General features: G+C 49.8%; 1 protein-coding gene across 5 annotated transcripts in view; it reads left to right on the forward strand.

Moving 5' to 3' along the window:
• GATA3 (GATA binding protein 3) overlaps nucleotides 1-19,557 on the forward strand; it is a 29,375-nt gene extending 9,818 nt beyond the window's left edge. For 4 of the 5 annotated variants that reach the window (XM_032473589.1, XM_032473588.1, XM_032473587.1 and 1 more), the window contains exons 2-6: nucleotides 68-699; nucleotides 3,096-3,632; nucleotides 8,636-8,781; nucleotides 13,446-13,571; nucleotides 17,393-19,557. In XM_032473589.1, the coding sequence (XP_032329480.1) occupies nucleotides 459-699; nucleotides 3,096-3,632; nucleotides 8,636-8,781; nucleotides 13,446-13,571; nucleotides 17,393-17,677 (1,335 nt within the window). In that variant the 5' untranslated portion in view covers nucleotides 68-458 and the 3' untranslated portion in view covers nucleotides 17,678-19,557. The remainder of the gene's footprint in view (nucleotides 1-67; nucleotides 700-3,095; nucleotides 3,633-8,635; nucleotides 8,782-13,445; nucleotides 13,572-17,392) is intronic. The other variant, XM_032473592.1, reaches the window with a different exon arrangement.
• The last annotated feature ends 6,854 nt before the right edge of the window (nucleotides 19,558-26,411 follow it).

Raw genomic sequence — 26,411 nt, forward strand, 5'->3', positions numbered from 1 at the left:
GCCACTTCATAGGCTCAGGTGCTAAGTACTTAGGACCTCATCCTGTCTCCCCTTCTCTCTTTTGCAGGTGACCCAGGAGAATCTCAGTCTTGGAGCTGCCGAGGAGCCCCAAGTGCAGAGGAGCCTTACTTGCAGAATTCCAGCCAGTCCTCGCCCCCCTTTTACAATTTGGTCCTCTTTTATCCTCCGTCCCTAATTTTTGGAATTTCATTTTTCTTCCTCTTCTTCTCTTTGCTCAACTACCCCTATTTTTTTTTTTTAAGAAAAATCTCATTAGCTCACCTTTCCTTCCCAGCGTTCCCATTCCCCCACTGAAAAATCTTTAAACGACCACCGCCTCTCTGACGGCAGGAGCACCTGCAGAGCCTCGGAGTTCCCCCTACCTCCCAGCCCGACCGCCCTCCCTCTCCGCGCGCGGGTTCCGGGCCCGGCGAGAGGGCGCGAGCGCAGCCGGGGCCATGGAGGTGACGGCGGACCAGCCGCGCTGGGTGAGCCACCACCACCCCGCGGTCCTCAATGGGCAGCACCCGGACACGCACCACCCGGGCCTCGGCCACTCCTACATGGACCCGGCGCAGTACCCCTTGCCCGAGGAGGTGGATGTACTTTTTAACATCGACGGTCAAGCCAACCACGTCCCGTCCTACTACGGAAACTCGGTGAGGGCCACCGTGCAGAGGTACCCTCCGACCCACCACGGTGAGTCCGCCCCGGGTGCGGGGACCCCCGCCCAGCCTTTCCCGCTTTCCCGGGTCGGGGAGGCAGGGAGGGACCAGGGGGATGGGGAGACCCAGCCAAAGCCCCCAAGTGCCGTTACTTATACATTAAAAAAAAAAAAAAGTTGGGGCCCGGAAATGGGCGAGGAAGGCGTCTCGATCGTCGCGAGAGTGTGTTTTTAAAAACAGTCGCAGCAGGCATTTCTCCGCGGCTGCTGTCTCTGGGGCCTGGAGCTCACCTGGCGGGAGCGGCGCTGCAGGCGTCGCTCCCCGCGCGGCTGCAGGTTCGGGGACCTCGGAGGTCCCGGGCGCGGGGAGCCGAGCCTCTGCCTCCTCCGGCCAGCGCTCCCCGGGTCAGGCATCCGGCCGCCGTCCAAACCTGGCTCGGGCTTGGTTCTTTCTAGGAGCTTCACTTCCCCAGTTATCCCGTAGCTCTCTCTCGGGGGCTTCAGCCAGCGTGCTTCGGTACATTTCAAATCCGGCACATTTCCAGAAAGGCCCGAGAAACGTATTTATTCCCATCCTTGTTTTTTGATCTTTCCCCTAAGCTGATGCATTTGGTTCCTAGGCGAATCTCCTGCCTCTTGGCTCTGAGGAAGGGAAGTCTGTTGCTTGATGGGGTTTTGGTAGAAAGACAACCGTCTTAAGTTTGAGACATTTGGGGTTTCCTAGATTCCCGGCTGCACAGAATTTTCTTGCGTCTATGCTTTGTGGTTACCTCCTTGCCTGCTCCCCATAAGTCTAGCTTCGCGCTCTCCTCCGGCCTACAGCAGCCCCAGGAAGCTCCGAGAAATGGTTTAGGATCCACCAGGGTTTCTTTTTATGGGGGGAGCGATGCCTGGGTGCTTGTCTTGTCTTCTAACTTTCTCTTTCACCTTAAGAAGTTTAGGAGAGTTCTGAAATGTTAGAGAGAAACCTGGCTGCCCCGTATAGCTGAGGGGGAAAAAGCTCTAACGCTTTCCAGCTGTGTGTCCCCAAAGAAGAAACGGGAGCGACACGGCAGGCAGAGGAAATGTGAAGTTGTGGTCTATCTACCCAGTTCCCCTCCTTAGATCCCGGGCTTGGGCCCGATGGCAGAGCCCCTCCGGCAGCAGGCGTCCTCCGCCCTGCTGTCACCAGGTTAAAAACCATTGTTTCTGCGGATGGGGCGCTCTTTGCCCTTGTTCTGTGTAGATCAGCAGTTAAGTGGAAATGCGGTGTTGCAGCCTTGGTATTATTTACTATACTACTTCCTGCATAATGTGAATCTTGACCCTTGGCGTTCAGAGAACTCTCCTTTCACCTCAACTCCCCTCCCCTTCCTCTCTCTTAAGATTTTAGTTTCAGTATTGTTCTTAATGATTAAATAGAATGTCAAATGCTGAGGCAGGGACCGGATTAAAAGATCATTAAGTGTGGGCATGTGCACTTGCAGTTTAAACTGCACCCTTCTCAGGGCGTCTGGACTCGTCCACGACTACGTGAAAACTCTGTATTTACAATGAAGGTGAAATTTACTCCGTGTGTGAGAGTGAAGTAGATGCAGACACTGGAATTTTGTGTCTCGGGGCTCAGGTGAAAATTCACATACTGCGCTAGTGGAATCACAGCTGGGGGGTGCAAATGGGCCTGTTTTGTTTTGTTTTGTTTTGTTTCCAGTAGGATTTGGGAGGGTGAGAAAGGCAGACAAAACTGTCACCCCAGGGTCTAGCCTTGGAAACTTTCTCCGACAGCCTGAGCAATGAATTTCCCTGCAAATCCCATTTCAGGCCTTGCCAATTAGGAACCAGTGCTGAAAGAGGGCTACTTCCATGTAAAATGCCCTCCTCTTCCCTCTCCAAGCCCTCTCCTGTCTGCACGGGGCCTGGGGAGTGGGTACCTCTGCTGGGCCTCTCTCCAGGCTCTGCGTATTTTCCTGGTTTTAAGCGGTTGTGCGGCCAGGCTCACCCCTTCAGGCCCCATCATTCAAGGCCCACTCTCTTATCAGGCTGCCTGGGATTAGGTCTGGGATGGGGGCCTCTGAGCCATTGGAGGGAACCAATCAATCAAGTCAGGTTCTAGAGAGGGACCTCGGGGCTGTGATTTAGAAAGTGTATCTGGAGAGGCCAAAGAAGTCAGGGGCCATCTCCACGCCATGGCAGCACCTCTTGGGTGTCAGACACAGGCCCTTAATTCCCTGGATTTGGTGGGACATTTGTGTGGGAGGCAGGGGTGAAGGGTGCTTTTGCTGGCCGAGGGCGCCCAGAGGAGGGACAGTGGGCCTGTGCCCTGGTCCGGTGGATGTTGGGACTGTCCTGCCGGGAGGCTGGGGTGGGGGTGAGGCTCCCCAGATGTCAGAGGGGCGTTGGAGCTGCTCTCACCCGCCTGTCTCTCTCCTGCCCCCTCCCCCTTTCCTCGCAGGGAGCCAGGTGTGCCGTCCGCCTCTGCTGCACGGATCCCTGCCCTGGCTGGACGGCGGCAAGGCCCTGGGCAGCCACCACACCGCCTCGCCCTGGAACCTCGGCCCCTTCTCCAAGACGTCCATCCACCATGGCTCCCCGGGGCCCCTGTCGGTCTACCCGCCGGCCTCGTCCTCCTCCCTGTCTGCGGGCCACTCCAGCCCGCACCTCTTCACCTTCCCGCCCACCCCGCCGAAGGACGTCTCCCCGGACCCGTCGCTGTCCACCCCGGGCTCGGCCGGCTCGGCCCGCCAGGACGAGAAGGAGTGCATCAAGTACCAGGTGCCGCTGCCCGACAGCATGAAGCTGGAGTCGGCGCACTCCCGCGGCGGCATGACCGCCCTGGGCGGGGCGGCGGCGTCGGCCCACCACCCCATCACCACTTACCCGCCCTACGTCCCCGAGTACAGCTCCGGACTCTTCCCGCCCAGCAGCCTGCTGGGGGGCTCCCCCACCGGCTTCGGATGCAAGTCGAGGCCCAAAGCGAGATCCAGCACAGGTAGGCGCCTTCTCTCCCCCGGAGACCTTTCCCCTCCCCCACCCCTTGCTCCGAAATCCCGGGCAGGGACCTAAACGCGCAGTCCCGCCCCTCCCCGGGGCTGGTGGTGTTCCAGACCCCTCGGAGATTTGATTTCTGCCCATTTTTCTGGTGCGGAAAGAGTGAGGTGTGTCTCACCTTCTTCCAGTCTTCAGAGCAGAGGGCAAATGGGAGCTGATTTTCAAGCACACACCCCCCTCCACCTTCCCAAGAGCTGGGAAAGGAAAAAGACAAACAAAAACAAACCCCCGGCCTGTCCCGGCCAGGGGACTTCTGGGTGTTGGCGGTAACCTTTAGTCAGTTTCCAAGACCACATGGAAGGCGAGGGGATAAATCTTTAGTGTTTAATGCTAAAACGAAACCTCCTGAAACCCAAACAAACACAGGTCCCTCCTGCGACCCCCCGGCCTCTGCGTCCTGACTGCGCCTCTCTGCTTAGCTCAGAGTGGGTCACCCAGTCAAGAGGGAATGGCCCTTGACACAGACATGTATAAATAAAGTGTGTGTATATTTTTCGTCGGGGGCGGGACCCTGGCAGAAGCAGCACCCCAATTCTTTGCGTAGAAAAGGGGGCTGCCATCCTGACTTCTGGGAGACAGAGGTGGGCTCTGCCCTGGGCAAACAGTGCAATGAAAATCCGAAATGGAGAGGGCCGGATTCCTGCAGAATCTTCCAGTGCTGGGAGCCCAGGCAGGGCAGGAAGGCATCTTAGGTCCTATTCCCTGACTGCTCTGAAGGCACAGTGGGTAGGAGGGACCGAGAAAGTTTCCCCAGGTGTGTGTCTGCTTCCTTTGCCTGTCCTCTCTCAGAAAAGCTCACTCTATCTCAAAGAGAGCTGCATATGTTTTTTTCTCTTGGCATAGAGTTTGGTGTGATAAGTAAGACAAAACCCACACACAAAAATTTTTTTTTGGTTTAAAAATAAAATAATTCACCCCCCAATTTTGTTTCTAACCAAAGTGGCTGGATCAGAGAGTTGGGGAGTCTCTGAAATGAGATTTCACTGTAGTTTTCGAGACAGTTTTGTGAAGATCGGCGTGTTTCCTTTAGGGTGGGTTCCCTGTCCTGGTCTATCCCCCTGTCTTTCCCCAGCCCTCTCTCTATAGAGATTCTATATACAGAATGGGGGGGAAATCACTTGTCTTTTAGGGATGAGACAGGCAGTCTTGAAACAGCTTGCAAAACCGGGGTTTAGAAAATTTCCGAGGGCGGGCTCTGGGCACCCAGTGACCATGAGATCAGTTTCCAGGGTTTTTTTTCCAGGGTGACATTCACTCCGACTGCCTGGGCCGGACTGTCTCTATTTAGTTGATATGTTTTAGCTAATCCAATTATTTTCAGACTGCTGCACGCGACAGTTGCATTGTTTATCCCGAGCCAGGAACTTTATAATAGAGTCCGGATGCGGTTAGGCTGACAGAAAAACTCAGACCTGCATGTTCAGTACATGAAAGTCGGCAGAGGGAGAGGGAGGTAGGCTGACTGGTGGAGCCGAAGAGAAAGCAAGAGGAAGGGAGATCAGGCTCAGGAGAGGGGCCACGCCCGCCTGGGGAGTGGAGGGTCCCGGAGAAGTGGGGTACAGCTCGGATCAGAAAAGGCAGGGTTGATCAAGGCTTGAGGGCTGATTGCCATGAAAGCCAACCTGAGCATTTTGAGGTTGGGATGGGATTTGAAAAAAAAAAAGTTCTCTTTTCTGGTAGGGCTAAAAGTTTGGGGGGGAAGAGCGTGGTATCTGAGGCTGGGGTGGTGGTTTACGTGGGGGGAGGGGACAGAGTGACTTTTCCAAGCGCCTCTGGTTCTCTGCCCTCATTTCCGCGTTTGATTTCTCCCCCCTCCGTCCTGCACACCTTCTGCCTTCGGGTTAGCCGGTCTTTTCTGTCTCTTCCCTTGAGACTCAGCACATTTGGGGAGGGGTGGGGGCAAGAGCTGCGGTTTCCCGAAACCAGAACCAGGAGCACCTCCAGACCTACTTTTTTATTTTGTTTTTTTGGGTGTGTGTGGGGGGGGTGGAAAGGAGAGGAGTGGATTTAAATTTGGTTTTTCACTCCTTATTCCTTTCTCACAGTCAGAGAACCCAAGCAGAGCACACCTGGGCAGCCAGGGACCTGGGACTTCCAGGAGCGTGGGGCTCAGAGGGGAAGTTTTGAGGTGGTAGAGAGAGGGTAGACTTGGTGGGAATTCCTGAGAAGGGGATTCTCTTGGTTTTCGTGGTTACTTTTTTTTTGTTTTTTAACCTCTTCTTGGCAATCGCCTGAAGGAGTTGCGCAGAGAAGAGGGTTGTCGCATTTTGGAAAACGGTTGAAACTGTGGTTTAGAGCACCTACTGCATTTTTAACGCCCAGGCTGTCAGCGCTGGGATAGATCTTTGCAAACAAAAGACAAAGCCTCTTTTTTTTTTTTTTTTTCCCCTGTAGAGGGCGATTTCTTAGCTCCCCCACCTCCTCTCCACCGGGGGTATCTGTCTCCACCTTTTTCTTGGCAGCCTCCTGCCCCTTCTGTCCAGGCCGGTTTCAGGATTTCAGTCAGAGGCGAAGGGGTTGCTTGAAAATGACTGTTGAATGTTAAGAGGCCTCCCAGCTCTGTGGTTGTCACCTAGAGCGAGGTGTCTGTCTGAGCAGCTCACACCAGGCAGTGAGCGAGGAGAAAGAAAGCAGGAGACAGTTAGGAAAATTGGTTGTTTGCTGAAGTCACAGACCGGAGGCAACAAGGAGAAGAGAAAAAAAAAAAAATAAGAAAAAGCCAGGCGAGGCAATCACGAACTTGCCGAGTGAATCAAGACAGAAAATTGCTCTAGTGTGCAGAGCCTTGCAGAAGAGGCGACCGTTGCTGGCTTTCAAGGTCCCTCTGAAAAGGAAGCTGTCATCCTCCCCACGGCCTGACAAAGGAAAGGAAATCAGACTGATCACGTCAGGCGGGGAGATCCCCCAGCCCAGGTGCCCAGGAGCGGGGCGGCTCCAGCCAGACTGCTGGGGCCGGCCAGGAAACCTCCCCAAAGGTCTGGGACAAAATGGCTCGGAGCTTGAGGCCCCTGTCCTGGCAGGATGTCCCCACTGGGGACACCGAGCTGGAGGGCCTGCTTGCCTCCCGGCTACGCACGCGGCCACCCCTCCTTACCCACTCTGCCTCCTTCCTCCATGCCCCCCCCATCCCGCAGCCGCGTCCCGAAGGCTGCTGGACCCCCGAGGAAGGGTGTCTGGGTGTGATTCAGCCCAGAGCCTGCTAGAAACTGTTGGGTGTCTAGCCAGCGCTCCTGGCCCTCGGGGGCCACGCTTTGGGTAGATGATTGCAAGGCTTCTAGGAAGGCTTTCTGTAGACCCCAATTTAGGAAGCTTTGGGGAATTTGGAATAAAAAAGAAAACCTCTTAAGTCCTTAACTTTTTTTGAAAAGGCCAAGTGGACAAAAACTACTCAGCAGGACTTCAGTGTCAAAGGAGGCCACACCCACCTTCATTTCCAAAAGCCGTTTCCTTCCCCAGAGCCCATCCTCGTAGCAAAGCACAGGCTGGGGGTGGAAATTCCCTTCCGCCCCTTGTACTTGGACCCTGAGCAGGTCCCAGAACCCCAGCCGGCCTTGTCTTCCTCGTAGGGAGTCAAGATTCCCGAGCATCCTGCCCCGTTCTCTTCCCCCACCCCATCCTCCTGGTAGTGTGGGGTTAGCTGACTAATCTCTTAAAACAAAACCACCATTAGGGACTCTCTTTCTCCCCTGCCATCCCCAGCCCCCACCTCCCGGCACCTCAAAGAGCAGGAACCTTTTCCAGACTCCTCCTCTTGGGGGACCTGCTCCAGTGAGGTCACTGGCTCCTGCAAGGGGTGGGGGCTCCTCCTGGGTGTCTCTCAGTTGGCAGCGAGGTTGGTGCACCCTCGCCAGGAGAATCAGGTCCCCCAAGAGTGGGGCAGGCTCTCCTGGGCTCCATCCATCCTCCTCCTCCTCCTCCTCCGGCAGGAGTTGTAAAGAACTCTGAGCAGACTCCCTGCGTCCTAACATGGTCTTTTTTTTTTTTTTTTTTGTGGGATTCCCTCCTGGAGTGGTCCCTCTGGAGGTGGGGTCTAGGTCACTCTTCAGCCCCTGGAGTGAATGCTGCTCTAACCCGGCCTGGCCGGTTTTTTGTTTATTTTGTTTGTTTGTTTTTTTGGAAAAAGAGCAACTGCAGGCAGGCCTCGGTTAATGAGCCGACCCCGAGGGCCTCCCTCCCCCTCCGAAACTGCTCTCTCCCCCCGTCTGCTCCTCACTCGGCCCCTCCCAACACCTCCCTTCCTTTCCCTCCCTCCTCGTCTCCAGCTTCCGAGCCTTAAAGACTGCACTGCGTTCCCCTCAGACCCTTCAGACTGGGGTCTCAGTGGCTGGAAAACTGCAGAAAACCTGGGCCTCTTCTAGGGAGAAGAAAAGTGATGGGGCATGAGTGAGTCCTGCTGGGCCTCCCTCTGTTGCTTGCCAGCCTGGGACACTTAACAGTTTTCCTGGAAGTGAAACCTAAAGCCCTCGCTGTAAACATCAATTGGCCGATGGGTCGATCTGGGCATCTATTTACTATCTGTTTCTCTCTCCAGCCACTGATGAAGCTTTCCTTTTGCTCCATCCTGATCTTCATCATTTCATCAGTCCGTGTAGGCAGACGTGGGGATGATCATGGATCACCTCTGTTTTTCTCTGCGGGAAATGAATGGAATGTTTCATTTTGCCATCGTCCAGGGCTCAGAATTTTCTCAGGGAACGATGTCAAGTTGAAATTTGCCTTCCTCCTTGGGCTCTGCTTGGGCGTGCTGGGGGAAGAGTTAGGCCCTGAACCGGCCACACAGTAACTCTTTTCAACTCGGGAGGCACCTTCAAGGGAAGTTGGGGTGGGAAAATTCCCCCAAGAGAGGAAAAACAGAGAAAGCAAAAACATTCCTTCCCGATCTCAGCTGCAGCTCCTCGGGGTGCTTGCCCTCCGTAAGTGACTGATGTCCAATCTTGTTTCTAGAAGGCAGGGAGTGTGTGAACTGCGGGGCGACGTCCACCCCACTGTGGCGACGAGATGGCACCGGCCACTATCTGTGCAATGCCTGCGGGCTCTACCACAAGATGAACGGGCAGAACCGACCCCTGATCAAGCCCAAGCGAAGGCTGGTGAGTTGTCCTCGGGAAGCACTGATCCAACACCGTCCATTCAGTGTCTTTAATTTCCTCTCTTCAGGAAGGAGCGCTTTCTGCAGGAAATAGGCAGGGCAGCTCAAAATCGTGTCAGCTTGCTTGGGACAGTCTTTTCCTCCCACCTTTGTTTTCTTTTTCCCAAATTAGATATGCAGAAAATTACGCTCTCTCTCTCTCTCTTTTTCTTCTCTCTTCCCCTCCATGGTTCTTAAGTCACTTATCAAGTTTTTAAGGGTGCTGACTTCTGGGTTATGTAAGTGTATTGGCTAACAGAGTGTGATTGCTTTAAGAGGACCCGGCTGGCTGATTTAAGGTGGATTGATAAATCCCAGTTTCGCGGAGGAATTTAGTGCGGGGATGGAATGTCCCAGGTGCCATCCAGAACTTGTTCCTGAAATAGTACAAGCAGGCTCCTAGGAGGCGATGACAGTCTCAGGGCTGCCTTAGAACCAGGGATGACATCTCACAGGCCAGCGCTTTAAGATGGATGGGGCCGCTTCACTGCATTTCACAAGCAGCAGACATTGGATTTAATGGAGGTTTTCTTCTTTCTTGGTCTAAAGAGTTGAGGAATCCCCACAGGTTGATTCCCGTGGGGAAGATCGCGTGGCTCCTTCCTGCCTCTTGGTCTCCCCTAGTGTCTGGTCTTACTTTCCCTTCGAAATCCTGCCAGTGAGGTGATGCTTTCCTCCTGTGGCCCCCCTTCTTTTCCCTTCTTAACCCTCTTGACATCCCCCCCCCCCCCCCCCGCCAAGGAATACTTGAGAAAACCGGGCACTAGCAAGCGTTTATAAGGAAAACTAGCAGGAGAGGCTCCTTTGCAAACTTGTCTTTGGAACCTCAGGCCAGGCCGAACAGCAAGCCTACATAACAGACAAATAAAAGCAGGTTTGGCAAATGAGGACGGTAACCACAGTCAAAAGATCAAAATGCTTTTTGTGGTGATGACATTCACCAAGCTGAGGGAGGGGCGGAGTTTCCCCATGCAGATTAACAATGGATAAAGTACCATCCATCAAATTGTAAGATGGGAGTGGGGGAAAACCCCAAACCCTCTGTATTCTTTTTTTTTAAACATTTTTTTATTGATTTATAATCATTTTACAATGTTGTGTCAAATTCCAGTGTAGAGCACAATTTTTCAGTTATACATGAACATATATATTTTCATTGTCACATTTTTTTCACTGTGAGCTACCACAAGATCTTGTATATATTTCCCTGTGCTATACAGTATAATCTTGTTTATCTATTCTACATTTTGAAATCCCAGTCTGTCCCTTCCCACCCCCGCCCCCTTGGCAACCACAAGTTTGTATTCTATGTCTATCAGTCTGTTTCTGTTTTGTATTTATGCTTTGCCAAACTCTCTGTATTCTTTTTTAAAGAATATTCGTCTTCCCCAGCAGATTTTAATGCAAATCAACACCTTTCACACCCTCTTGGGAAGAAGGAAAAACTTTCTAGGGATGGCCGTGCCCATGTGACTTTAATTTTTGGCACTCCTAGGTCTCAAGGCTTTACTCTTCCTGATCTCTGCCCACTTCTCCAGCTTTCGAGAACCTCCCCCGACTCGTCCCCGTACTCTTTGGCTCCCCCCCACCCTTTCTCTCATGTGCAAAGCTAACTTCCTAGGAAAAAGCTGCCGGATATCTGAGCTCTGGAGATAACTCATACACAACAACTCAGCTTCCCCAACCTAAACATCAAGATGTTTGAACGGATCAGAACAAGACTGTTTGAAAAAAAAATGGCTGGAGGTGTTAGCACAGAATGAATATGATCACACCACAAAAGAATGTTCTGAATCACTCAAAACCTGGCCTTAGGGGGGGAAAAAGAGAAAAAGAAAAGAAAAGACAAAAAGGGAAGAAAAGTAACAACAGAAACCTTCTTGTTAAAATAAGTCATGATACCATTATAATTGGGCTGTTTGGTTTTTTTTTTTTTTTTTTTTTTTTTAAGGTAAACGTGAAGCAGGAAAGAGAGAACAGAGAAGTCTAAGATCCTGTAGTTGTCTGGGTGATGGGCGGGAGTGCATGTGGTGTTTTCTTGGGGTGTCTTCTGCCTGGGTAGATTGCACAGGAGGGCTCCACTTGCATTTTATATAATTTTGTCTTCATTCACCTTTCATAAGAAATCTCTACAAGTCTGAGTAGAGTTGCTTTTAATTCTAGAGTTCATTGGCTGTCACACGTTAAGCTCTTTCTTACTCATCTGTTTTGGGTGGTTTTATATTTTTAGTTCCATAGAATTCACACTTGGGACTCATTCAGGATAAATATATATATATATATATATATATATATATATATATGTATTTTTTTTTAGCCCTTAGATATATTTGACTTTTGAATACCTAGAACTTTCTTTTTCTTCTTTTCTATATTTCCTGTCCCTTCTTCCCAGCTCTGTCTCTCCAGTTTGCTATTTCTGCTTTTGCACATTTGCAGATGTGCAGCAGACCACTCCGCCCCTCATATCTCTTCCTCTCTTCCATAAGATGCATATCTAACTGTGAGTCAACTCACGCAGGAAAGAGGAGTGGGAAGACCTATCGAGTTCTTTCCCTCCTGTTGCAGGGTTTTCCTATGTCTCATGACTAGCTTGCTTTATTAATGAACGTTGTCTCCTGTGGGTGAACCGAACAGTGCAGCTTGTAGAACTTCTATATAAATTCACATGAAGCCTGAACCTGGCAGTATTTGCGTTACTGTCAATACGCTGCCAAGGGCCGTACCAGGAACCTTGTTCTTCAGAACTTTTATTTTACTGGTTGGCATGATGGGTTTGTTCCACCCCTTTGCAGCTGCTGGGCTGGGAAACCTGGTGCTTGAGTGGCTATTAGTCTGCTCTATCCGAGCATTTCTTTTAAAGAGGGAAAAACAGTCCAGGCTGATAATAATCATCCCATGATAATCTAATTGTCACAATCCTGCAGCACCAATTTTCTATGTCATCTTCTCCCCAGGAGGATCCAGGAGCAACAGTTAAGTCTTAAATGGTCACATTTCATAAAGGCAGGTGGCCAGAGGCAGGTGGGGTGAGGGGCAGCCCTCTTGGACTGCAGTGAATTATTTTCAAAACCGACAGCCCAAAAGTAGGACCTTCTCAACGATGATGGATAAGGGCTGTTGTTCAATTTTAGTTTCTCAGGGCACAGAAAATAATTAGTTTTTTTTTTTTTTAAGCCATAGCTGTACAATTTAAGCCTGTAGGAAAGGGGAGCATCTCTGTGGGACAATTTAGCAGCTTTGAAGGGAAAGGAACCAGCCTGGTTAATTCAGAATTGCCACTGGGTTTTCATATCTGGCCGTTTCGGGTGTTTCACTGAAATCTTGCTGGATAAAATATTGATGGAAAAGTGAGCATGGTCCCTGTAGTTTCTGGTCCGTGCTTTTGTAAACTTGCCAGAATTTTCTTGATCACAGATAAAGACCAGCTGAATTCTTTCTCCTTCTCTTGCCTTTGATAATGTTTTTGAGTCCAGGGACAGAAGTAATTTTGCAGTTGAAATTTTCCTTTTTATGTTGTGGGGCAGAGAGTGAGGAGGTGAGAGAGATGTGTGTTAGAAGTGACCCAAATCTGTTTTCTTTCCAAAATTTTTGAGCTTAAGTTTTTTTTTTTAAACTTACGGACAGAGGGAACCATCCCCATATACATTTAAGTCCATTGAAAAGCAAAAGAAACATCCCCCTCTTGAAGGAAATGAAAGCAGTGACACCATCAAATAATTAAAACTCAGGCTGGGGCTGACATCTGACCTGCAACCATCCTGCTCGGTGAACATCAGATAGCAAATACCTACTTTCAAGAAGGTGAAATGAGATGAAGGTAGGAGCGGGGCCAGGGTTCCTGTTGACTTGCAGGATTCCTTGTTCTTCTCAGTATGTCTCGTTCACCAAAAGCCACCCCAGGAGAAGGAAGATGGCGGTCACCACGAGCCACCGAATCTGAAGTCGTGGGCGGTGCACAGTGAGGACCGCGGCAGACTGGCTGGGGTCTGGTTCACGTAGGATGTTTGTTCACTTTGGTGCCTCCTACGTGTGCCGGCCACACACCCACACAGACGTTTTCTTCTGTTATTGCTCTGTCCTCCTTCTCATCCTCTCTTTCTCTGTTTGGGATCCAGAAAGTGCTTCTGATGCTTGAGTTTGCTCTTCCTTGGCTCTGAGTCTGTTGTGATGGCAAGGGGCCTCCTTGAGGACTGAGACTCTTGGAAAGAGACTTCCTGGGGGCCTGGCCAAGAAAGCCACCGAGGGCCTGGTACCAAAACCAGTCTGGTTCTTTCAAAATTGCGACTTACAAGAATTAAACATCTGGCAAACTTGGAGAGGGAGGGAGGGGCTCTTTGTGTCGGAGAGGTGGCGGCACCTTTCTGCTCCTCCCGAATTCTTCCCGGGGGACAGCAGGCCACCCTCGGACCACCGGACCACAGTCCAATCCGCTCCTCTGCTGGTGGATCAACTGTATTTTTCTTCTTGAGGCAGCTTTTGGGGATCTTTAGTACTTTCATGTGGGCCACTTGCTAGTTTTGATTTCAATGATAATTTTTTTTTTTTAAAGTTGGTCTCGATAGCTCTGCAAACCCCTTTAACGTTTGTTTTGATTTTACCCTCTCCTCTCTCCCCACTCCCCAGTCGGCAGCAAGAAGGGCAGGTACGTCTTGTGCAAACTGTCAAACCACAACCACGACTCTCTGGAGAAGAAATGCCAACGGAGACCCCGTCTGCAACGCCTGCGGGCTGTACTACAAACTGCACAATGTAAGTTTCCCCGGGGACCCGCCCGAACGGCCGCCCTCTGCTGATACCCAGTGCGCAGCGTCCCTCTTCCCTGGTCCCCTTCTCAATGGCATCGCCCGCTAACGGGGCTCAGAAGAGTCACTGCAGGGGGACGGACCCCCAGTGTAGGAAAGTACTCAGCAGCCTTGCTGAGACTGAAGGGTTTCAAACAGGACGACCCTGCCCCTCAGCATGTGCTGGAAGCAAGATGTGCCTGGTCTGGGTTTTTAAGGGGAAAAACAGTCTTCCCTTCGGAAAACCGAAAGAGTCACCCGTCATGTTTTGATGTTTCCTTGCGTTTTTCAACTTTCTGCAGAAAAAAAAAAAAAAGTGAACCAGAGAGCGAAAGAGAAAAGCAAATAAGATTGTACTGCACTGCATAGGGCTTTAGGGCTGATTTAGTGACCGAGGGGTAGAGAGAGGGCCTTGGCTTGACCCGTGCTGTGAATTTTAGATGGATTCTCTGTGTAAAACACGTGAGATGGAATGTCGGAGAGCTGCCACCTGACGACTTTGTCCGAAGCGGGAGAACTGCCGCGAGCGGACGGCGGTCATCCTCGCCAGGGGGACGAGCGCCCTTCTCCTTCCGTAGCGTATTAGCAGCACCATCAGTGTCACCTGGCCGCATGGGCTGGGCTGTGTCGGTTTTAAACTTTCAACTTGGGGTCCTCCCATTTCGCAACATCTTTACGTCAAAAAAAAAATTCAGTTTTTTTTGTCTGCAGCAACTCTGGCTGACAGGTCATAACCCTGGAGGTTTATGTTAATCCTAGAGAAAGAATTTTCTCTCCATCTGTCTCTCTCTCTCTTTCTCAGTCTCTCTCAGACCTAATCTCTGGCTCTGTCTGATTCACTTAATGTCTCTTTGCCAGTCTGGCATTGGTAAAGTCCGGGAGTCCAAAGGCAGAGGTTTTCGCTCGTGGCCATTCTGGTGGCCAACTTGTCTTGCCTAGGAACGCCTAGGAATTGGGGCGGAAGCTTTCCTGGTTAGATTTTTTGAGTCACAGGAGAACTTCCCAGGGTGACCCCCGCAACCCAGTCCTATTGTGCGTCCTGGGAGTGAGCTGATTCCCGGAAGCCTGTGACCCTCCTCTCCCTGCCTGCGCGTCCCCGCCCTTGGCACGGCCCTCGTGCAGGGTGGGCGCTGGTGGAACCAGGGTCTTACTAGGATTGATCGTGTCTCCCCCCAGACCCTCGGACTGCGGTTTATATACATTTTATCATCAATGAAACGCCAGGCCGGGTTTCACTTTGGGGAAGTGCCGGGGAGAGAAGACGGTTTGCGATGAAAATCTGGAAGCTTCGGGGCCTTAGAGTTTATGAGTTAGCCAGTCATCGGCACAGCCCATAAAATGATTTTGGGGCTGTCATTTATGGTTTACAAAGAACTTTCATGTTGCTTGATTACATTTAAGCCTCCAACAGTCCCATGAGGTAGCAGGGCGGAAATGGCCTTTATTTTCGTTTTACTTGAAGAAATTATGACTCAGAGAAGCAAGTCACATGGCTGATGAGGTGGAAGGGCCAGTACCGATTTCCAAATATGAAAGGCCTTCCGGGGAGGCCAGCAGCTCCAGGACCAGTGGGAACCAGGGGAGAGTAAGCACCTCCTCATTTTAGAATATACCAGAGTTCTAGTCAAAGGAATGAATGCATGTGTGTGTATTTCTTTCCTATTTCCATAGACGTATAGGAATTATGAGAAACGAACCAGCTCTAAATTTCTTGGACTCCTTGGCCTCAGTGAACTATGGTCTCAATTGTGTCCAATCTCAAAAGCAGATATTTCTGAAGTATACGAATTTCTCATTAAATCAGAGAAAAGTCAGGGAACCCTCATCACGACTCCCTCCCACCCTCTTCTTAATTAGCTACCGATGTCGTGGTTGGGCCCTGGTGGCTGGGAGATGGAAAGTTACTCGCCAACTCCAGTGGTTTTTTTCTGCCTTCTCTGGTTTAGTAAGAAGTCCCCAAAGGAGGCGATTCACCTTGGGCTTAATGAGAGATAATAACCTATTAGCATCCTCATCTTGTTGTGTTTAGTCCTGCCCATCTCGAGACCTGTACTGGATGCCCTGAGTTAGTTCCTGTCTGCTTATCTAGGTGTGTAGATAACTACCTATCTCCGTATCAGTGTTGAGACTAGTTATCTGGGTTTGTGTGGCTATCTGTGTAACTAGATATTATACTTAGATAGCCGCTCAGTATATCTAGGTATCAGTGCAAAGAGCCGTGTGTCTAGACGCTATCTTGGGGAGATTTGATGTGACGGTAGATTTCTACCACCTCTGTAGGCTGCATCTTTATCTTGATTATAACTTTGAGGAAGGAACCCTGAAAGGTTCTTTGGCAACGACCTTTTCCTCCTCTGCCGTCACTCACGTTGCCTTCCCGGGCGAGGGGCGGAAGCAGGTGTCAGCCCCACCGAGTGGCTCTGGACCCTCTCCAGGTGACCTCTCCCAGCTCAGCCCCAGGAAGCTGTGGGTTTGCTGCTCCCAGAAGTGCTGTCAGCCGCCCAGCCCTGTTGGTTAGTGGATTCTCTCTTCCTCGACTAGTGCTTTCTAGCACTTGGAGCAGACAGGCAGATCCCAGAGCCAGGAGAACCTTGGTTCTTTCTCCAGCCTTGAGGACCCTGGAGGAAGAAGTTGTTTATTTCCCCCAGGAGTCAGGAAGGACTGAGACCCTGACGTCCCCTCCTTTGCCACATTTCCCTGGAAGCAGGTCCAGATGTGCGGTCTGCTTTACAGGGCAGGTGGCCCCACTTGAGGTCAATCTGATTCTGAATCATGGTGGGGCGTGATCTCAGTTTGCTTGGTCGAGTCCCTTCTCTTGGTTCTGCCCTCCACCCCACAAAAAGCGAGTGTATATTCAAAATAAACCCAATGAGGCTTGTTGGGAAGAGAGACGGGAGATGAGCGATCTTTACAGCGGATGCTGGCCTCTGCCTTGTCACTCTGCTTCATTTGTGGTCTTTGATTGTTAGGACGAGAGGGCTCGCAGGGTACTCTCCGTCCCCTCAGCGGACGTTACGTTGTTGTCGATTGGTTGGTTTAGCTGTGTGTCTGGTTAGAAGCAGATTACCAGGACCAGGAGAGATCGCCACTTTCGGTCATCACAGCTGGTACACGTGGGCAGGACACCACCTTTTGGAAAGACACGTTTTAGTAAAGGATGACCCCAGAACGTAAAATTTCAGGGCAAGATTTCACAGCATCTCTTGTTGCAAAAAGACTGGTAGGAGAGAGGCAACCAGAAGTTACTTTGAAGAGGGAAGCAGTCCTCGCTTCTCAAGGCAGTTGGACTGAAACACTTAAGATCGGTTACCTTGCAGCTTCCAAAGTCACAACACAGGACCAGTAGATAAGATACTATTTCCCTCTTGAAAATACCTCCCTTGCTTCCATTCTCATGAATTGTTCTAAGGTGATTCTAGTGGAAGAAGACAAGCTATTATATTTTAGGTACCAGAGAAGTACAACCATCTTGGGTGGGTCTCTAGAATGTGGTCCTCAGGGACACAAAGTCCCCCGAGGCAAACTTTCCCACAAGTGATTGGATGAACATGATTAATAACCTCTGCTTGGAACACCTTGCCCTTGGTCTCCTGGTTTCTGAAACCGATGGAGGCTGACGGTCAGAAGCCCACTGCAGACCTCGCCTGCAGGGCTCTGTGAAGAAGGGGCCCCTGAGAGTAGACCCCTGGTCTGGGGCAGGCAGGGGAACCGGTGTCGGCAGTGTGAAAGCCTGCACCATTTCAGAGCCAGCCAAAAAAAAAGTAAAAAAAAAAATTGATCTTTGTTCAGATTAACAGACCCCTGACTATGAAGAAGGAAGGCATCCAGACCCGAAACCGAAAAATGTCTAGCAAATCCAAAAAGTGCAAAAAGGTGCACGACACGCTGGAGGACTTCCCCAAGAGCAGCTCGTTCAACCCCGCCGCCCTCTCCAGACACATGTCTTCGCTCAGCCACATCTCACCGTTCAGCCACTCCAGCCACATGCTGACCACGCCCACGCCGATGCACCCACCGTCCAGTCTCTCCTTCGGACCTCATCACCCTTCCAGTATGGTCACCGCCATGGGTTAGAGCCTCTGCTCGACGCTTAGAGGTCTCCGGGCGAGAACCCCTCCGGCCCCTCCGACGTGAGTTTTCCAGGAGCGGTACCAGGAAGCTGAAATCGGACGGATACCTGTTTTCGAAGTCAGAAAGCAAAATGACATTCGCCACTTTGACAGAGGAGCCCGCTGCGGCGTCTGTGTGCCCCGAACCTGGATCCCATTTGTGAATAAAGCCATTCAGACTCGCGTTTCCCTACTTAACAGGGTCTCTCTAGTGCTGTGAAAAAAAAAGAAAAAAGAAAAAAAAAGAATTGCTGAACACTGCATATAACTTATATTGTAAGAAATCCTGTACTTGGAAGAAGAGGACTTGACTGCATCCGAGTCACTGTCAGGAAGGCGTGAAGGACGCCAGGAATTTTAAGGAATACGGGGGAAAATAAAGGGTGGAAATTAAGAGAAACTAGGTCTGATATCCAAATGGACAAACTGCCAGGGATTTTTTGCCTTTCACTGGTCACAGTTGTTTGATGCATTAAGAGAAAAAAAAAAAAAAGGAAAAAAAAAAAGAAAAAAGTTGTAGGCAAATCATTTGTTCAAAGCGGTGGGTCTCTGCCCAGGAAATCCCTCCGCTCTGGGCGGCGGGGCAGCGCTCACCTGCTGCCGGAGGGGGGACTCGGAGAGACTTCCAGGCCCGCACGCTTGGTGAACAAGTCCCTGTAATTGTTGTTTGTATGTATAATTCAAAGCACCAAAATAAGAAAAGATGTAGATTTATTTCATCATGTTATACAGATTGAACTGTTGTACAAGTTTATTTACTGCTAGTGTTAAGAACTGCTTTTTTTCCCCTCTTTTGTTTTTGTTTGAACATTTTCCTTCTCGCTCTGTTTTCGATTGAAGAAATTAGGTGACATTCAGTCGACCTAAGGTGGTTGTGCTCTGGAGGGCTGACTTTTGCTTTTTTTTTTTTTTATGGTATTTATTACATAGCTTCTAAGGGTACAGTGGCACCTGTCCTGTCGCCCACTCCGCCCGCAGCCTGCGCTGTGAAGGTAGCGGTGTTGCAAGCTACCAGCGTGCATGTCAGCGGCTCAGACCCGCCAGAGCGGGTCCTGAGAACAGCCTGGCTGAATGTTAGCGCCTGCTGTGTTCTGTGTTAGTGATCACTGCCTTTCATGCAGTCTGTTGGAATAATAATATACAAATAAATAATAAAGTGAAACTATTTAAAAGCAACGAGATAACATTGTATCAGGAGTGGTGGCCAAGCTCTTAGAGAATCGAGGAGCTGTAGTTAATTTAAGGGGGAAAAAAAAAGGTGTTTAAACCAATCAAAACAAAAGCCACAAAGTCCAAACAGGTTAAGGTGTTCATTCAGAGGTAAAGGCAAACCCCAGAGAGTCAACATCGGTTCCTTTGGGAAACCAGGCATCTTTGGAGTTTGCAATGCAGCCCAGAGGCATGGATCCTGGGGCCGGAGTAACTTCCCTGGTCCCCTCGTGCGCTGCAGTGCCCTCTGCCTGTGTCACCTCGAGGAGACAGTCTTCTCGCAGGAGAAGTGGGGAGATTTCCTCTTTGAGATTCACGGGTGGACTGCTGCTGGCGGCTTCCTCTTGGTTTTCTGCGAGATGTCCAGGAGCTGGGCTGGCTCTTGAGTTCATTTCTGTTTTGCTTTTCTGCTGTCGAATAGCAGCACAGTGAAGGGTTTATTGGAATGTTTGCGAAAAGTGAAATAACCGTTTTGTAACTTATGCTGTATAGTTTCCTTTCGCTCTGTTGACAGAATGTGTAACCCCGGCACACATTTGAAAATCTCTGTTAATCGCCTCTTTGCTTTCTTAGCAAATATTTCCAACCTAAAGCTAAATGTTGAAATAAAGAAGTAGAGAATTACTGAGTTGCAAATGAAGATCTGACTGGTTCCTAATTCGGACGCGGTTTCCGGTCACGTGTGATGCACCCAAGGCAGTTCTGGTCCATGGCCGTCTTAAACTGGGGAGGTTTTATCAGATCGTTCCAATGGTTCGACATTTGCCACTTCTCTCCTTCACGAACAGATTTGAGTTAATGCCCTTTCACCTTCAGAACAGGGAGTTCAAATTCTTGACATTCTTGGGGTGGGAGAAGGGCGGGGAGGGGGCCACACATAGAAAAATCCCAAACTCAAGACTTTAGCTACATTTTGTTTTAGGTGCTTTAGCATATTTGATCCTGTTCCTTCTGTAGACAAATGTCATCTTATCATCCTGTACATGGTTTTAACATTCTAAGGTATTTCTAGAAGATGATGCAAAAGATTAAAAAAATACATATATATGTAACAATTACCCAGTTTCTTCTTTAGAATGTTATCATATGTTTTCATGGCTTCAATAGTTTTGTTCTTTTTTCTTCACTTAAAAAGTTATGACCCACTAGAACAGCGACACGAAAGAGAGCTTCATCTTGAAAGGCAGAACACGATCGTAGATCTAAAATGCTCGCAAATGCCTTTGAGTAAATTGTATCCCTCCTTCATTTTCAGTCTGTCCTGCCTCACTTTTGAAATAGTTGCATTTAGCTCATCCTGGGGAATATATGTGCAAGTGTGGATTATTTCTTTAACACATTTTAAAAGCCACCATAGTAGAAAAAAAACCAAACGACCGTGATTGAACAGTTTTGCTATTTACAAACTCCTCTTATGTATCTAATGGCAGACGTTCCTGATGTAAAAATTTTGAATGTAAGCGTTTCCTTCGTTGATTCAACAAACATCTATTGAGTATCTAGGTTGAAGTCCATTTAAAAATCACTTTTTTTTTTTTTTGGAAAAAAAAAAGAAGCAGATTAGGCAACAGAGAAACCTAGGCTCCTGTGTCTTAGTCTTTGTGACATTTACAGGTTATTCCCCTTTATAAAGAACACTGTGAACTGTGGTGAGGTCCCTAACGGGGCCCCTGGCTCGGTCACCAGACAGACAGAAGCCCTGACACAAGTGGGGACACCCAGAGCCTGCCTGCGGAGAGCAAGGTCGATTTTCTAAACCTTTCTAAGAGGTGAGAATTATTTGTAAAGCTGATTCCCCATCGCAGGAGTTCATCTTAGTATCTCCTCAGTCGGGAAGCTGTGTGAAGGGAGCAAATTCTTCCCAGGTAATGCATCTCGGACCTGAATTTAGTAAAACACCTGTTCACAAAATTCAAACTCAGAAACTCAAACTCCATCTGCTCCTGCCTCTGCTATGTTCCTCACCATGGGAAGCTGTCCTGTTTATACCACAAAGCTTTAAAAGCATTATGACTCCAGTTCCCTTGTGTCCCATCCCCTATCCTCCACCACAGATCCATCCCAAATCCCCCCCAGATCCTCAAACCATTTTTGTGATGCTTCCTGGGCAGCAGGTACTATTGACTCCTGTAGAAAAATTGCCTTCAATTTCCAAGCTAAGCAGAGATGAAAGAAATTTTTTTAATTAAAAATTTAAAAATCACAAAAACGTCCAAAGAAAACATTTGAATGACAGCATTTTAGGTTAGAGTTTTATCCACAGAACAAAACATTTTAATCCAGGATCCAAAACAGCCGAGTAACACACCAACCCCTTCCTGCACTTTCAAATGAAAAGAACTTCTGAAAACCATTTTCCTCTTTGTTTATCCCATCTTGCTCAAGCGGTGCGAATATACCCTCCATTTGGGACATGTCTGCACTTCTTTGCAAAAGCCCAATAGAGGGAAAACCCCAGAATTCAGAGAAATTCATTGATCATTTGAAACATCTGACCACCACTGTCTTAGAGGAGTCTGGGTTTCATTTCCGATTCTGTCACCCCTGGGCAGAGTGACCTGAGACCATTTGCTGGATTTCTTCCGGGGCTGGGCTTTTATCTGCATAATTAGAAGAGATGATGTCTAAGACCCATTGGAAAAGAAGAACACCATAATTCCATTTTTTTTTAAGAGCATCCTTTATTAAGAAAGACGTCCTCACAGCCCTGGTTAGAATTTTGACCGGGGGTGGTTTTAAGAGCCTGGAGTGCTAGTGGTTCAGAAGATTCCAGATGGGCTGGGGTAGGTCCACGCCCACCTCGTGAAACCCATATTAACTTGTATTGTGTGACTGTCACCCCGGGACGGGAGTTAGTGTCCCAGCCTGCAGAGCCCCTGCTCTTTCTGAAATGTGTCCAGGGCCCTCTTGGGTGGAATACGCAGGACTTGCTGGACCTGCTGATGCTGGCAGCCCGGTTCGTATTTCACTCATCCATTGTGTAAAGAAATTCTGCCTGAATTGCTTACAGCCTATCCCAGGGAGATAGCCAGCGTCCAGCCTTTCTCTTTCCTTGTGTCCTCTCTGTCTCTCTTTCTCTTCTGAGAAGGGGAGCAGCAGAGGAAGGAGACTGATGATCCCCCAAAGCGGGTCCTTTTGGGGTGCTCTGTTGAGATTCTGGTTTCTCTGAGCTCTTCCTCGCTCACCCTTGACCTTCTTTGCAGGGGATCCTGGTCCATTAGCCACATTGTTTGTGGTGCGTTTTTACAATCCCCTGTCATGTCTGTGTGCACAGCTCGGCGTGGGGATTTGGAGGGCCGGCCCACTCCCCCCAGCCGCCCCCCTGCCCTCCCCCACCCCCTCGGGTCTCCGGCGAAACAAAAGACACGCATTACAAAGCACTCGGCTGTGCCGCCAGAGGCGGGCCAGCGGCTCTGGGCCCAGCCTCGTGCACTGCAGGGACGCACTGTGGAGACACACGAGGCCGCTGGGCTCCTGGCACTGGCTCCCAATTTTGGTCCCTTGTTCTGAAGGGGACCCCTTTGCAGAAAAATTTGGATGGTGTCGGGTGATGCGATGCCTAAACTTCCAGGTTATCAACCAAGAAATCAGCCCCTGCCACCTGACTCTTCTGGGTGGGGGGGGGGAAAGGGGCAGTGGGCACAAGGAACTTCCTGAAAATGAAAGGTTTTTGTTTTCTTTTCTTTGTTTTCTTTTTTTTTTTTCTGATTATAGAATTAGTTACTACTTATTGACCAAGGTTGGGAAATTTTTTTAAATTTATTTTTTCCCTACATTTTTTTAAAAAGAAGCAGAAGAAACAGGACTTTCGGAGGTGCTGTTGAATGGGCCCGTGCAGTCTGGTCCTTTGAATAGTTGATCTGGAGTCTCTTTTTGAGTCTGGTGGTCGCGGGCGCCTGGGCTGAAGAGGGATTCACAGTGTTGTGTTAGTTTTGGGTGCACAGCAAAGTGATTCACTTATGCATACACAGACTATATGTATTTTCAGATCCTTTTTCATTATGAGCTTTTACAAGATAGTGAATATAGTTCCCTGTGCTCTGCGGTAAGTCCTTGTTGTCTATCTGTTTATATATAATAGTGTGTATCTGCTAATCCTAAACTCCCAGTTTATCCGTACCCCTCGCCTTTCCCCTGTGGTAATCATAGTTTGTGTTCAACGTCTGTGAGTCTGTTTCAGTCTGTAAATAAGTTCACTTGAGCGTTCACTTTTTGGGGGTCATTAAAACTCCATCTCATGAATTGGGAGGGTTGTTAAGGAAAATTCATAAAAGGCAGCCACCCCTCCATCTTGGGGTTGGGGAGGCTTCATGCCTCTTTATGGGGATGGCCTCTCCTGGCTGGACAGGGACAGCTGGTGCCCTTCTTGTAAAACCGGAGTTTCTGAGCACACCAGCCACAGCCACGTGCACGGTCACTGCTGACCCTGGGCTGAAGCTGCCTGGATCCCCCTCATGGACAACCTGTGATGCCGAGTCCGAAATTCTCCTCTGGGCCCACCCCTGCAGGCCCAGAGCGGACCAGCCCTGTGACCAGTATGGCGCCCGGCCGTTAAGACACATGTCAACGTACGTTGTTGGATATGCGAACGTCTGTGCTCTGCTGCTTTGAATGCAGATCGGTCCCTTTCTCAGAGGAGAAATCGAAATCACTTATTGGACACAGTGGCTTTCAATCTGACTGCGTTCCAGTTGGGGAGCAGTAGATGGGGGTGTGTGAGGCAGACAGGGTGTGTTTGAAGTTCCCCTGAGGTCTGGTAACAGAGCCACAGGCACACCGACATCTTTGTACACCAGGCAAAGTCTTGAGGGAACGTCAGGCCCAGGGCCTCTAAGCAGCCAAAGCCTGTATCAGTTTCCTCCTGCTGCTGTAACAAAGCACCGCAGTCTTGGCAGCACTCCTGGAGGGTGGAGATGTGAACTCTGTTTCACCCAGCTGAAGTCAAGGGGTCCCAGGGTGGGTTCCTTGTTGGAGGCTCTGGGGGCGAATCCATTCTCTTGCCTTTTCTAGCTTGGGGAGGCCTCCTGCATCCCTTGGCTCACGGCCCCTTCCTTGTATCACTCTGACCCCTTACTTCCATCATCACGTCTCCTGTTCCTCTTCTGTCAATAAATAGTAGCTATCTGTCCCCCTCGAGAAAGATACAGTTTAGAAGTTACAGTTGGGGAAAGGGCCCCATTGGCTCCCTCTGGGGTAGGGTGTGCGGTGTGAGGCTGGGGCCGCTGACCCTGGCTGTTTCTGCATCAGGCATTAATCAGCTGAGTTTGGCCTCCCTGGCTGCTGCCTACCCTGACACCACAATACTGGGGGAAGAAATAAGGAAAGGAAGAAATTGCTTTACCCAAGGACGGTTTTATACACGACCTCTGATCATCTCATAGGGTAACTTGCGTTTCTTGGACTCCAAGGTGAGCTGGGAGTGTGAGTGTTTCATTTTATGATGAATATGTATTGAGATGGGTGGACGAGGAGGGCTGGGGCGAAACCATTTTTCTCTGTCTTCTTGCTCCTTGCGAACTTCCTGGGATGGTGGAGTAGAACTCAATGATGGAGACCCTGTGACTCTGCCCTTTTTTTTTTGTTTATTACATTTTGTTAAATCAAGTTTATTTATATATTAATTTAATTTTTTTTTTTTTAACGGAGGTACTGGGGATTGAATCCAGGACCTCTTGCAGGCTAAGCACGTGCTCTACCACGGAGCTATCCCTTCCCCTGCCGAGTCTGCCCTTCTTAATTGGGTATAAATGGGGGCATTTCCAGAACAGTGGTTCACCCCCCATGACAGGGTTCTAGAATGGAATTTCAGAGACTTTGTTGGGTGAATAGGAGGATGTATCTGGGTGAGAAATAGCCTTCTCTCAGCTTCCCCCAAACTATACCTAGTAAGTAAGCATCTAATCCATGAATTTATGAGTGAAGTCAACCCTTCCCTTAAGAAGGTTTGCAGCCTCTCTGAGGGGAGACAAGGTGCTTGAGAACAATTACGCTGGGAATGCAGATCTAGTTCACTGGTTGAGCAGGTTCTGAGGTTCCGTCCTCTGCTTGTAACACGGAGGACAGAAGAATGGCCTTGCCTTCCTAGTTGGATCAGGGGTCCTGGAGCTGCCACCTGGGCTCCCTACCTGTGACTGGTAGGGCACGAAGGGATGGAACTTGGGACTTGATTCACTGCACTTCTGCCACTCTGGCTGGTGCCCCACACCCCCGATTCCATCCGAGGCTGACCGTCCAGTTTGGGGATTACACAGTCCTTTCCGCCACGTTTCCATAGAGATTCCAGAGCCAGCCCCCTCCTCTGCTCCTTCACACATCCATTCGAAGATGGAGAAGGAAGAGCCAAACATGTCTGCTGGCCCGTTCGACCAATCACCGGCCGCTCTGCTGAAGATACAGGTTTTCAGTGGCAGCAGTGTCTGAGATGAAGCCTGGGGATTGGGTGTCTGCTTTCCATTACTGCAGATAGAAGAGCTGGCGGGGAACGCACCCTCGCAGCCAGCTGGCCGGGCAGAGGTGAAAGGAGAGGAGGAGAGAAAGCGGCCTGTATCAATCCACTTTTTCCATCTCCGCGGTCCTCTGAGGTGCACGGCTGGCCTGTGTTTCCTCACTGTCACATCCTGGGAAACTGAAGATGGACAGACAGATCTGAGTTATGCAAAGACACAGAGAAGCCTGTCCTGGACCATGGGGCTGCTGGTGTAGCTGTTCTCAGCGTCGACAGTAAAAGACAGAAATGCCTACAGTGTACGTCTTAACACGTAAGGGATATGCTGCTTTGGTTTCCTGCTGAGAAAATGATGTTTGTTATCTAGCGAAAGACTGCCCCCCCCCAAGGGAAAAGTCCCATTTCTGTCAATGGATGTCTTAGAACCGTGCGTTGCACCCCTCAGCCGCTGAATTTGATGTCTGTGACGAAGGGACAAGAAAGAGCCCCAGCTTCCTTCTTAGGGCCTCAGTGGACTCTCACAGAAGACAGACAGCCGTCCTCTAGTGAGAAAAGATGCTCGCTTTGGGCTGAAGTTTGCAAATCAGTACAACGTGTGGCTTGCTCGGAACTTCCCCGTGTTGTTAAGGATTACATTTCTACATGGTTTGCAGACTAGATGTTAATCAGTGGCTCTTAGCCAAAGAGGGCCAACCCTGACCAGCAAACAAATTCATTTAAGATGTTCAAGAGTGACCGACGAGGAATAGGTACACAGGGACCCGGAGAATATGAAACCAGTTAAGAACTCAAAGGTCATTTTGTTCAGGGCAAAATTCTTGTGCATGGTGCTGACAGTTTGCCCTCTGGGTGTTTTCGGAGCTTAAAGGATCAAACTCGTCCACATGAAATATGGAATGTCTAATACAGAAGCCTCATGCCCGCCTTCAGCCCAACCTTTTGGCCCTGTAATTAACATGGCTCCGGTTTCCTGTTGGGTACCACCCTGCCTACGGCTCTCGCGTGGGCTGCCCTCATGGGCTGGTACCCCGAGAGGATGTTTAAG

Source organism: Camelus ferus, chromosome 35 (assembly GCF_009834535.1).
Source record: "Camelus ferus isolate YT-003-E chromosome 35, BCGSAC_Cfer_1.0, whole genome shotgun sequence".
Classification (NCBI taxonomy): Eukaryota; Metazoa; Chordata; class Mammalia; order Artiodactyla; family Camelidae; genus Camelus; species Camelus ferus.